General features: G+C 40.7%; 1 protein-coding gene across 1 annotated transcript in view; it reads left to right on the top strand.

Annotated features, from left to right (window-relative positions):
- mmaa (metabolism of cobalamin associated A) overlaps positions 1-9999 on the top strand; it is a 49175-nt gene extending 39176 nt beyond the window's left edge. The window contains exon 6 of the mRNA XM_048540590.2: positions 9381-9999. Within this exon, the coding sequence (XP_048396547.1) occupies positions 9381-9668 (288 nt within the window). The 3' untranslated portion in view covers positions 9669-9999. The remainder of the gene's footprint in view (positions 1-9380) is intronic.
- Positions 10000-12741: the final 2742 nt, after the last annotated feature.

Below are 12741 nucleotides of genomic sequence, written 5' to 3'. Positions count from 1 at the left end.
TTTGACTTGTGTCTTGTATAGTTTTAGCAAAACCTCCCTTTTTTTTCTCCTTCACTCTGTTTGAAATAAAGGCCAGCAGTCCATTGCTTTTCCTATTATGAGCTGAAATTGCACACCAACGTTTTGATTTATGCGCTAGAACTGCCAAATTTCACTGGTTGGAACTTTCCTTACTTTAATAATATTCAGTTCTTCTATTTTTCTAGCTACAGTGCACATTTTCCTACATTATATTGCATCTGCCACGTGTTCGCCAATTCCCTTTATGTCTTACCACCTATTTTTGTAATTCACAGATGTGGCTATAGCATATTCACATGTGTCATCCAAGTCATTGATTTATGTTATAAATAATTGTGGCCCAGCATTGATCCCTATGGCAGTCCTCTAGTTACAAATTGCCATCATGCTGAACTTCTTTCGTAGTCCATTCCACCTAACTCAGCCCTCATCCCTTTGTAATTCTTATTTAAGTTTAGTTACATTGTTTCCAACTCAAGTTATTCACTCTCAAACTGAATGCTAAATTTTACCATGTTATTGGTCTCTGTTCTCCAGAGGATTTTGTTTTTTACTGAGATCATTTATTAAGCCTGCTTCATTGCATATTATCATATCTAAAATCGTTTGATCCCTGAATGGATCCACAACATATTGTTCTGGGAAACTGTCCAAAATGCACTCCAAATTCTTCGTCGTAGCTACATGTGCCTATTTGGTTTTCCCAATCTAGATTAGTCTTAAAGTCATTTATGATTAATGTGTTTTGTACATGTCTTCTGGAAAAACGGTACGATAATGCTCATTTTGTGGGATGAGAGTGCTGCTGGCTGGCCAGCATTTATTGCTTGTCCGTAATTGCTCTTGAGAAGGTGATGGTGAGCTGCTTTCTCAAACACTGCAGTCAAAAATCACCCACAATGCCATTAGGGAGGTAATTCCTGGATTTTGACACAGTGACAGTGAAGGAAGTGCAATATATTTCCACGTCAGGATACTGAGTGGCCTAGAAGAGAACTTGAAGGTGGGATGCTGTTTCTATTATATCTACTGCCCTTGTCCTTCCAGATGGAAGTGATCATGGGTTTAGAAGATGCTGTCTGAGGATCTTCGGTGAATTTCTGCAGTGAATCTTGTGTAAACTGCTGCTACTGAGCAGTGGTGATTGAGAGAATGGATGCTTGAGGATGTAGTGCCAATTAAGCGGTGTGCTTTGTCTTAAGTATTATTGATGCTGAACTCATCCTGTCAAGTGGGGAATGTTCCTGACTTGTGCCTTGTAGGTGGTGGACAAGCTTTAGGGAGTCAGGAGGTGTGTTGCTTGCTGCAGTATTTTAGCCTCTGATTTACTCTTGTAGCCACTTGTGTTTGTAGTGAATCCAGTTGAGTTTCTGGCCAATGATAACCCCAGGATGTTGATGTTGGAAGATTCCGTGATGGAAATGCCACTGAATATCAAGGGCCGGTGATTAGATTGTCTCTTATTGGTGGTGATGATAGCCTTGCATTTGTGGGTGTGGATGTGATTTGCCACTGGTCAGGCCAAGCCTGAATATTGTCCAGATCTTGTTGCATTTGAACGTGGACTGCTTCAGTATCTGAAGCCACAAATGGTGCTTAACACTGCAGTTATCAAACATCCCCACTTCTGACCTTCTGATGGAGGGATGTTCATTGATGAAGCAGCTAAGATGGTTCGGCCGAGCACACTACCCTGAGGAACTCTTGCAGAGATGTCCTGAAGCTGAAATGACTGACCTGTAACAACCATAACTGTATTCCTATGTGTTGGGTATGACTCCAACCGTTGGAGAGTTTGGCTCCTGATACCCATTGCTTCCAGTTTTGCTAGGGTCTCCTTGATGGCACACTTGGTTGAATGTAGCTTTGGGCCCCACACCTCAGGAAGGACACACTAGCCCTGGAGCGTGTCCAGCGGAGATTCACACAGATGATCCCTGGAATGGTAGGTTTAACGTATGATGAACTGCTAAGGATCCTGGGATTGTACTCATTAGAGTTTAGAAGGTTGAGGGGAGATCTAATAGAAATTTACAAGATAATGTATGGTTTAGAAGGGGTGAACGCTAGAAAGTTGTTTCCGTTAGGCGGGGAGACTAGGATGTGTGGGCACAGCCTTATAATTAGAGGGGGTAAATTTAAAACTGAAATGAGATGACATTTCTTCACCCAGAGAGTGGCGGGCTTGTGGAATTCGTTGCCACTGAGTGCAGTGGAGGCCGGGACGTTGGCTTCAAGTCAGAGATCGACAAATTCTTGATCTCGCAAGGAATCGAGGGCTACGGGGAGAGTGCAGGGAAGTGGTGTTGAAATGCCCATCAGCCATGATTTAAATGGCGGAGTGGACTTGCTGGGCCGAATGGCCTTACTTCCACTCCTATGTCTTATGGTCTTATGGTCAAGAGCTGTCACCCTAACCTCACTTCTGTAGTTCTCCTACAGGATATCTACCTTGTAAGGGGAATAGTGTTGTCTTTCCCTCGTTATTTCTTGCCTCCCCCCAACATGAATTCTACATCATCCAAAACAGGATCACTTCTTGCCGATGTATTAATTCCATCCTGTGCTAATAAAGCCACTACCACCCGTTCTTTCCTACCTGCCCTTTTGAAGGGTTACATTTTCCTGATTGTTCAGTTCCCAGCTTTGATCTCTTTGCTGCCATGTCTCAATAATGGTTATTGACCTCTGTATACTGTTAATTTTTTCATCTTATTTTGAATACTATGCATATTCAAGTAAAGAAGATTTATTACATTTCGTTCCTCCTTTTTACCTATTTGACACTGTTCCTTATGTTTTTATACTCTGCCCCTTGCTATTTCACTCTAGATAGCATTGCCCAAATATCTACCCTGAAATGTTGCCTTATACATTTGATTTGCAAGCCTACATTTCTCACTTCTTGACCTGCTTCTCCCAGAGCCTTGGTTGTTTGATTTGCCAGGAACTGGTCCCAGCATGGTTCAAGTAAAGCCCATCTGACCAGAAGATCACCTTTCTAAACCGGTACTAGTGTCAATGCCTCATGAGCTGAAACCCATTCCTTCCACACCAATCCTTCTGCCACACATTTCACTCATTTATTTATCCTATGCTAATTTGCCTTGGATCTAGTGGTAATCATGAGATCATAACCTTGGAGATTCTCATTTCTAGTTTACCTCCTAGCTGTTCATAACCTTTCACTAAAAGCTTCTCTCTTGTCCTGTCACTGTTAGAGCCAATGTCAGTGACAACAACTGCTTCAATCACCACTCCTCCACCCCCCCCTCCAAGTTCCTCTCCAGCCCTGAGACAACATCCTTACCCTTGTTCCAGCAGTGAATACAGCCTTCAGAAATCATGCACACAGCTGTAGAGAAGAGTGTCCCCTCACTCCATTACATTCCTACTTTCTCACTCAACTTGAAAGGCTCCCTGTTTCACGGTGTCATGGTCAGGTTGCTCATCCTCCCTACAGTGCCCACACTTATCCACATAGGTCGCAAGAACAATACTACAGTTGTACAATTGCAGGGACTGATGCGCTTTGAGAACTGTGTTTTGGTACACACAATAGCTGTGCCCATAATTGCACCATACTGTCCTTAATCACAAACCAAACTTGAATGACCTAATTTAAAGGAGCATGGCTGCCTTCTGAAGCAAAATGCTCAGGCAGCTTTACCCTTCTCTGATGCGGCATATTGTCTATAAGTCAGATTCCTAATATTCAACTCAGATATGAAATTGCTCCATCTGGAAACGCTTGCTCCAGATGTGATTACCTTGGTATTCAGAAGTTCCCCCATGTTGCAGCTGCAGCACACGGTCCGATCTGCCAAGTTGGTAGTAGTTAATGAAGTTACTAATTAAAATCATTCTAGTTTTCTAACAATTAATCCCTGTTTTTCACACTTTACTAGATTTATGATCTTAGTTCATAGAATCCCGACAGTGTGGAGACAGCCTCTTTGGCCCAACAAATCCAGACCAACCATCAGAGCATCCCACCCAGACCCATCCCCCTATAACCCACCTAACCTGCACAACCCTGAGCACTATGGGCAATTTAGCCTGGCCAATCCACCTAGCCTGAACATCTTTGGACTGTGGAAGGAAACTGGAGCATCCAGAGGAAACCCACGCAGACACTGGGAGAATGTGCAAACTCTGCACAGGCAGTCGCCTGAGGGTGGAATTGAACCTGGGTCCCTGGCGCTGTGAGGCAGCAGTTCTAACCACTGGGCCACCGTGTCTGTTTTTCACTTTTTAATATCAGCATTAATTTCAGTCTCATACCTAAAATGTTATTAGTAAGAGGAGAAAAGAATCAGAAACCTAGAAACAAACTGTAGTTTTACTTTCACATTTAAAGACTAGAATACTCACCAGTCAGCTGCTTTTTTTTTTTGAGGGCAGTAGTCAACCAAGCACCTCTGGTTCTTTCTCCTCTGAACTCCATAAGATGGTTAATTCCATTTTTATTGTAAGTCATACTTTTTTGTGTTCAGTTACACTGGGTTGGCTACTTGTAGCAATATTCCAAACACACAGGGCCTGCCTCACTCAAGTGAATGAGGTTAGTTTCAACTAGTTCTTGCTTAGGCTGCTGTCACAGTGCACCCTTTGAAAATAAGCCTATTTGAAAGCCTTCAAGTGCAGAATTTAAACTATTGATTTCTCTTTAAATAAGTTATAATCTAAATTAGTTTTGCACAATTAATGATTTAGATACTTGCATTACAAATACATGCACTCAATCTGAGTAGAACATCTAATCGAGAAGGCTAATGGGATGCTGTCCTTTATTCATGAGTGAAATTGAACATAAAAGTAAGAAAGATGTTGTTCAGTTGACGTGGCTTTGGTGATCCTCATCCCAAATACTCTTAAAACAAAAATGTAAACACATTGGTAGGGGCTCTGAAGAGGTTTACTGTATTGATGCCTGGAATAAGTTGACTTATGAGGATATGCTGGACAGACTAATCTTGTTTCCTTTTGTAGGTCAGTCAATAGCTATGACCACTTCTTTCAGGACTGAGAGAAATTTCGTCTCGGAGACATTGTAACCCTCTGTCAATAACCTTGCCTCATGGATCGCTTGAGACATAGGATAACTATTTGTCAGGCAGCGAAATCAGGTGTATGCGAATGTGAAATTTGTAAGATGAAATGATTAGCCCTGATCTTAGTGAATGCGAACAGGCTTGAAGGGACAGTGGCCTGCATTTTCTGTTTTGTATGTTCATACTGCTATGCTTAGTGTGACAGTTTTGAATGGATTTTTTTTGATGTAAGCAATTTTAGTACCATCCCCAAACCCGATCTCCAGCAGGACTTGGGGGTTGTACAGTGTTCAGATTCTCATTTCAAGTAAATGATGTTCACAATCTCTTTGATCATTTCAGCACCTCATCTGTTCCTAGTTACCACCTTGAAACACTGAAATACTGAAATAATATCTCTTAACTTACGCTCAAATGGGAGCTGTGCTGTAATCCAAAGTTAGGCCTTCCCAGATCTCAGCCTTAATCTCACATGTCCTCCTTCAGTGGTCCCATATCCATCTCATCTATTCATTCCGTGTTCGATTCAATCATTTCACTCATGTTCCAGCTGTTTCCTTTCAATGTACTATCTACTTTGTTCCTTTTTGTAGGCAAGGCCAGCATTTGTTCTTCATCCCCAAGAGCATTTTTTGAGAAATAAAAATTTAAAAAATGCTAGAGGAAATCAGCAAACCTGGCAGGTGTCTTTGGAAAGAGAAACAAAATTAATGTTTCAAGTCTGGTATATGACTCTTTACGGAACATTGTTCTCCACTGTTTATGGTTGATTGTGGCAGGACTGTTGAGCTTTGATCTGATCCTTTGTTGTGGGGTTACCTTGCTTTGGCTGCTGCATTCTGCCTCTATTTGGTATGCATATAATCCTGTGTTCTTACTTCACAAGATTGGTATCTAATTTTTAAATATATGCGATGCTGCTCCTGGCATGTGTTCTGCATTTCTCTTTGAACAAAGTTTCATCTCTTGGTGTACTAGCAAACTAGGTACATGTCTCCAATCATATGGCTGGTTATAGTTAAATTCAATTCTCCTGTTGCTCTGATGGCCTAATGCACCTCATGGATGTCCAGTTTTGAGCTGCTAGAACTGCTGTTAATTCTTCCCTTCTGGCATGGTCATTGTGCTAAACAACATGATAGAATTCTCACTGTGAATGTAGGATTTCTTCTCCACAAGTGCTTTCACTAGCAATATTGTGGATTACTTCACCTGTAACAGGTTAATTAGTGAAGGTGATGTGAAGTAAGTTTTTTTTTGTTCCTCTGGATTCCCTCACCACCATCTGTAGGTCCAGTCTGGAAGCTGTGTCCTTCAGGACTTAATGACCCTTGTCACTAGTTGTTCCATTGAACCAGCCTTGGTGATGAATAGTGAAAACCCCCACCCAGAGTATGTTCTGTGCCCATGTTACCCTCCGTATTGCTTTCAAGTGACGTTCAGTATAGAGGGATACTGTTTATTAGCTGAGGGATGTTTTCAAGTGGAAAGCCGGGAGTTTGCCTATCTCTTGTTTACTCGGAACCCTGTAATGTCTCAAGGTATCAGTGTTGATGTTCAGAGCTCCAGGATCAGTTCCCTCGTGACCACGCAGTACTTTGTCACCACCTCCTAACAGGTCAGTCCTTTAGACTGAAATTCCCAGAGATTGTGATTGAGGAGGCTGCAATCATTTTACATTATCTGAAAGCTGCAATTTCATGAGTATGACTGTCATCTTTGACATAAATCCCTGGGTAGTTAGCAAGGTGGTCTTTTTATTACAGGACAGATGTGCCATTGCTACCTCCTAGTGCTTAGCTAGATGCCAAGTGGTCTACCCAGCTTTATTCTTTTTATTTAGTGGTCCTATAACTGTTTGGTTCAAGAAAACCTTGCTATATCGTTCGAGAGTTGACTACATTATATGCATCAGGTGAATTGTAGGCCAAACAAGGTGAAGACAGCAGATATATTTTCCCTTATGGGACTTTAGTGAGTGAGATAGAGAGGGGTTTTCACAAGAGTCCAATTAGTTTCATATTCATTGACACCCAGGAAGAAACTTGATCCCCCTCTCTGGCCATTGCCACTTCACCCTATGCTCTCCCTTACCTGAATCCCATGCTTTTCTTGTACTGCAGTATATCTTTGTGACTAATTCCTGCATGATTCCCATTTTGCTGCATTCCTAAATCCTAGTGATGTGATAAAATATTTTTCAGATTTAGGAGACAATAGAGACCTCCAGAATGAATGAGACAGAAACAATGAGAAAAGAGATTTTACTACAAAGATGATCAGGATAGATTGAAGAAGTTAAGTCAAAATCATGATGGGTCTGGCCAGTATATTTGGTGAAACTATCCCCACTCCTTAAAAGATTGAGGACGACAGGGTACCGATTTGAAGTAATTTGCAGAAGAAGTAAATGTGCCATGCGAGAGAATCTTTTCACACAGCACTTAGTTAATAAGTATCAGTGCTGAGTCCACTGCTTTTTGTCATTTACGTAAATGATTTGGATGGGATCATAGGAGGTATAGTTAGTAAGTTTACAGATGACATTAAAATTGGAAGTGAAGTGTTCAGCGAAGAAGGTTACCTCTGAGTACAATGGGATTGTGATCAGTTGGGCCAATGGGCCGAGTAGTGGCAGATGGAGTTTAATTTTGAAAAATGTGAGGTGCTCATTTTGGAAAGGCAATTCAGGGCACAACTTATGCACTTAATGGTAAAGTGCTGGGGTGTGTTGCTGGACAAAGAGACCTTGGAGTGCAGGTTCATAGTTCCTTGAAAGTGGAGTCACAAGTAGACTGGTTAGTGAAGAAGGCATTTGCCTTTATTGGTCAGTTCGTTGAGTGTAGGAGTTGTGAGGTCATGTTACGGCTATACAGGACATTGGTTCAGCCACTTTTGGAGTATTGTATGCAATCCTGGTCCTTTCTACAGGAGAGAGATGTTGTGAAGGGGTTCAGAAAAGATTGAGGATGTTGCTTGGCTTGGACTAAAGGGAGAGGCAGAATTGACTGGGGCTATTTTCCCTGGAGCATCGGAGGCTGAGGGGTGACCTTTATAGAGGTTTATAAAATCACAAGGGGCATGGATAGGGTAGATAGACAAGGCTTTTTCCCCAGGGTGGTGTAGTCCAAAACTAGAGGGCATAGGTTTAAGGTGAGAGGGGAAAAATACAAAGGGACCTAAGGGGCAACTTTTTCACGCAGAAGGTGGTGCATGTATGGAATGAGCTGACAGAGAAAGTGGTGGAGGCAGGTATGATTACAACATTTAAAAGGCTTCTGGATGGGTGTATGAATTGGAAGGGTTTAGACGGATAGGGGCCACATGCTGGCAAATGGGACTAGAAATGTATGGAATATCTTGTTGGCATCGATGAGTTGGACCAAAGTGTCTGTTTCTGTGCTGTATATCACTGACTGTAGTTCAGCATTTTCCAAGTGGGGTCATAACATCTGAGGCAACAGTGGCCAACCTGCCCGTTCCCCCTTTTCTTATAGGCCTTCGCATGCAGTTGGATTTCCAGAAACCATTCGATAACGTACCACATAAAAGGCAAGCAGAAGACAGGACACATGGTGTTAAGGGTCATATATTATCATGGATTGATGAAGACATACATAGAATTAGTGAGTCTTTTTTAGGTTGGCAATATGTAACTAGTGGACATCTTTACTATCTATATTAATGACTTGGACATAGGGCAGAGTAAATTATCCAAATTTCCTCCTAATACTAAAATTGGGGAAGGGTATGTTGTAATAACAACATAAGAAATCTACAGTGGTGTGTAGATAGAATGAGGGAATGGCAAAAACCCAATAGATGGAATTTAAATTCAGGAAAATGAGGTCATGCTTTGGAAGGCAATATCAAAAGGCAGCCTTTGTTTAAATGAAGAGCAGCTTAAAAAAGTGCAGTAGAGGGATAAAGGTGTTCTCAACCATGCAACGCAAAAAAAAAGCATGCTGGTACCGTAAGTAATTTGGAGGGCAAATTGAATTTTGACTATCTTTCCTAGAGGATTGGTGTTATAATATGAAGGCCTTCATTCATTAGGGTTTAGAAGAATGAGGGTGACTTTATTGTGATCTACAAGATTCTGAAGGGGGTTGCCCGGTTAGATGTTGAGATGTTTCCATTAGTGAAGGAATTTTGAATCGGGGAGATGAGGGTTGTGAGAAACTGGCGTAAAGAAGAGTTGAGGCATTGGGAAGTCTAACATGATCTTCTAGAATGGTAGGATTGTCTTGAGGGGGTAAATGGCCTACTGCCTCTATATTTCTTATGTACATATGTTCTTTTTAGGTGACACGTGTGTCTTCAAAAACTGGGGAAGGGATTCCAGAACTCTGGGAGAAAATAGAAAAATTCAAGGCCGCATTACTAGAAAGTGGTGAGTTGCAAATAAAAAGACAAAAGCAACAAAAAGTATGGATGTGGAGTCTGATTAAAGAAAATGTTACAGAATACTTCTGCAACCATCCAGCTGTCAGAAATCAGATTCCAAGTATAGAAGACATGGTAGTCAGTGGCGATCTAACTCCTGGTTTGGCAGCAGACATCCTTCTGAAGGCATTTTCAACAAAGGAATAAATACCTTACACTCAATTGATTCACATTGGGAATCTGTTATGAATCATGAATTTTGAAGTGAGCATAATGTTTTCGCAGACAAATGTTAATAAGTCACATGTTTTAAAGGACCATTCCTTGCTGGCTCAATGGGATCTCCGTATGGAAGCTCTTTAATGAAGATTCTAACACTTAGTTTATTCAGGCATAAAATCATAATATGTTTATACAGATTATTTCCTGGATGAGCGTAGCAATGTGGACCATTTTAATTTTGTGAAGCTGACTGTGGTAACCAATCATTTTGCCGCATGGACTAAATGGTCAGTTTTTGTCAAATAAAAATTGTATGAAATATGTATTTTGTTTTATTGTTGTAGTTATTATGCCAAATTATTTTGACCAGGAGTTTATTTTTTTTTCAACTACACAATGTGAAACCACGTAGAACTAAGAAACTCTGAGAAGAGCTGCTCCTCCAATCGTGGACTGTTGCATTCCCTGACTTGCTGCATATTTGTTCACAGGTGAATCTACCAGCAGCAAGTGAGTGGTAAGTAAGTAGTTAGATGGGAATAGAGCAGAAATGTCTGCAAAAAAAGGAGAGAATGAAGGCAAAAATAGTGAGAAATGACTTCAGAAAATCCTAATTGTTTCTCTCATGATTTTTTTTTCGTAAGCATTTACTAGTAGGAACTTCTGTAAGTACTCGCTCAAGTAATCAAGACTCTAGTTGCAGTCTCTAGACATTGTATAGTGATCATACGTTTGGCAAATGTTAGAACCGCCCAGTTCCTATCACATGACAAAGTTTTGTATTTCTCTAACAAGTTAAAGAGGTATTTCACTTTTTGATAGTTATAATTCATACATAAAACAATTAGTCTTTGATTGTCTTGGCTTGTGTTGTCATTCTAGGGTCATGTTTCTGGGTGAATCAACTAGGTTACATGTGAATCCCACCTTATCTACTGTGATAGATCAGAACTTGACTAACTTTTTTCAGTTTGTTGTTACTAACATGAATGCCCTTCAAGGAAAATATAATTATGTACAAAGTCTTCAATGCTATCTGTTACCCTTTATTGCATCAATTTTTTAGCTCAGTTCAAATTTTTTTCTGACTTCATCTCACATTACTGCTGAAGCAACCCTTGATGTGGTGCTATTTTAGTCTTTTTGTATGAATTTGTTTTTATAATTAAGAAAGTAATTATGGATTCAGCAGGAATAAGAGCTCAAAATTTATGTAGATGCAGTGGGCAAAGTCATCCTTAAAAGTGGCCAAATAGATCACTGTTGAGAAATCAGAAATGTTACCAAGAAATAGGACAGCGAAATTTTGAAAAGTTACTCCTCCAATAACAGACTGTTGCATTCCCCAAACTGCTGCTTATTGGCTCAATGATGAACCTACCAGCAGCAAGTGAGGGAAGGAAACAGCTGATATTGATGGAGTGGTAAAAAGCAAGTTTCAAGGGTGAAAAAGCCTGGGGGCGGGGGGGAGAAGACAAGTCTGTTGGGTGAAGTGACAGTGATTGGTTAGATTGGGAGGGGACGGAAATGTCTACAAAATGGGAGAAGATGAAGACAAGAAGCCAGTAGCTGCGAAGGTGGAGAGCAGGGGAGTAGCAAGTGATTGCAGAGGGGGAGAGGGGTGAAAAAGGGACTGGTTACAAAGGAGAGTGAATGTGGTTTCCAAAAATAGCTTGTCAGCATAGGAATATCTAGCTGATTGGGAGCTAAGGAAGCTAGGTTTTGAAAGAATGCAAATTTTCTACTTTTTATGAAGTGTGTCAATCATTTAGAAACTTTTTTCCACTTACAACTGTCTTATGTCACTTTAAAACTGGAAATTTAAATTCTCTTTGTGTTGTGGCTTTACTTTTAAGTAGAGTGGACAATTATTGGGGATTGTCACAGGCAAAAGGGAAATGGTGTTAGTTTTAGACTGATTGCTTTTTCCCATCTTAAGTCAGAGACAGCAATACATTGATTTAGTCCTTTCCTTTTTTTTATTACTTCTGACCTTTGCTGAAGATAGGCTGAAGGATGTTCCTTAAGCACTGGTTTTGATTTCCAATTATTTGAAAATAAATCCACAAACAAACCTTTTTGATCAAAAACCATGGTGATCAGTCTCAGCCATTTTAAGTTCAGCAAGATTGGCGATTTTTCTTTTTTAAAAGAAATAAGTTGAGCCCACAAATATAGAATGTGGTTTTCTTCATGCACTCTGGCTCTGATGTACTTTCATACTTGGTAGAAAATAAATAAATTCTAATCTTTTAAAACATCTTTCAGGAGAAGAGAAAAAATTAAGGAGCTCCATTAATGTCATTTTATTCTTAAGTAAAGGGGGGAGAAAACATCAAAAGGAAGAGCATCCCACAGACAGTGTTGCAGTGAAGCACTCTGGGAAGAGTGTCATGCAGTGTGCATCTCAATGAAGCAATCTAGGAAGAGTGTCCTGCAGTCAGTCTTGCTGAACAAAACAAATGACATCACAGAAAATCTTAAGTTAATTGACTGGTAAGAAACTGCTGTTAGGGACTGTTCAGCAGGTACAATGTAATAAAGTAATATAAATTTAAAGTAGGACAGGGGAAAGAGAATAAAGTTAACATAAAGGGAGTCCGTTTAAGACTATGACGAACTGACAGAGGAGGACGGGCCTATGGGTCATACAATCTACAGTATGTAGGCATGTTGGAATTTCCTGGCATTTTGAATGGTTTCGATCCCCTTGAGCATTGGATGGAGACACAGCAGTGCGTCCCACAAAGCTGAGACTTGTGTGGATGGTATGTTTTTAGATGTTATCTGCAGCTTTGAGGAAATACAGACAGAGGGGATGTGGGTAACCATCAGTCAAAAGAAGGGTGGCTTATGGTTAATCAGCAAAGCCCCAGGGTGTGCGTATCTCAAACTTATTTTGTGTGTTAGAAAATGGAGCATGTGATGATTCCCCTGGGGATTGCAGCTGTACAGGGAGGGGGAACAATAGTGGTAGGTGATTCAATAATGAAAAGTACAGGTAGACATTGTTTGTTGCCTCCTTGGGCCAGGGTCAAGAGTGTCACTGTCTTCAGGA

The sequence above is a fragment of the Stegostoma tigrinum genome, chromosome 1 (genome assembly GCF_030684315.1).
Source record: "Stegostoma tigrinum isolate sSteTig4 chromosome 1, sSteTig4.hap1, whole genome shotgun sequence".
In the NCBI taxonomy this organism is placed as follows: Eukaryota; Metazoa; Chordata; class Chondrichthyes; order Orectolobiformes; family Stegostomatidae; genus Stegostoma; species Stegostoma tigrinum.
Note: the sequence above shows the minus strand (reverse complement) of the source record. Positions and strands in the feature narration are given on the sequence as shown.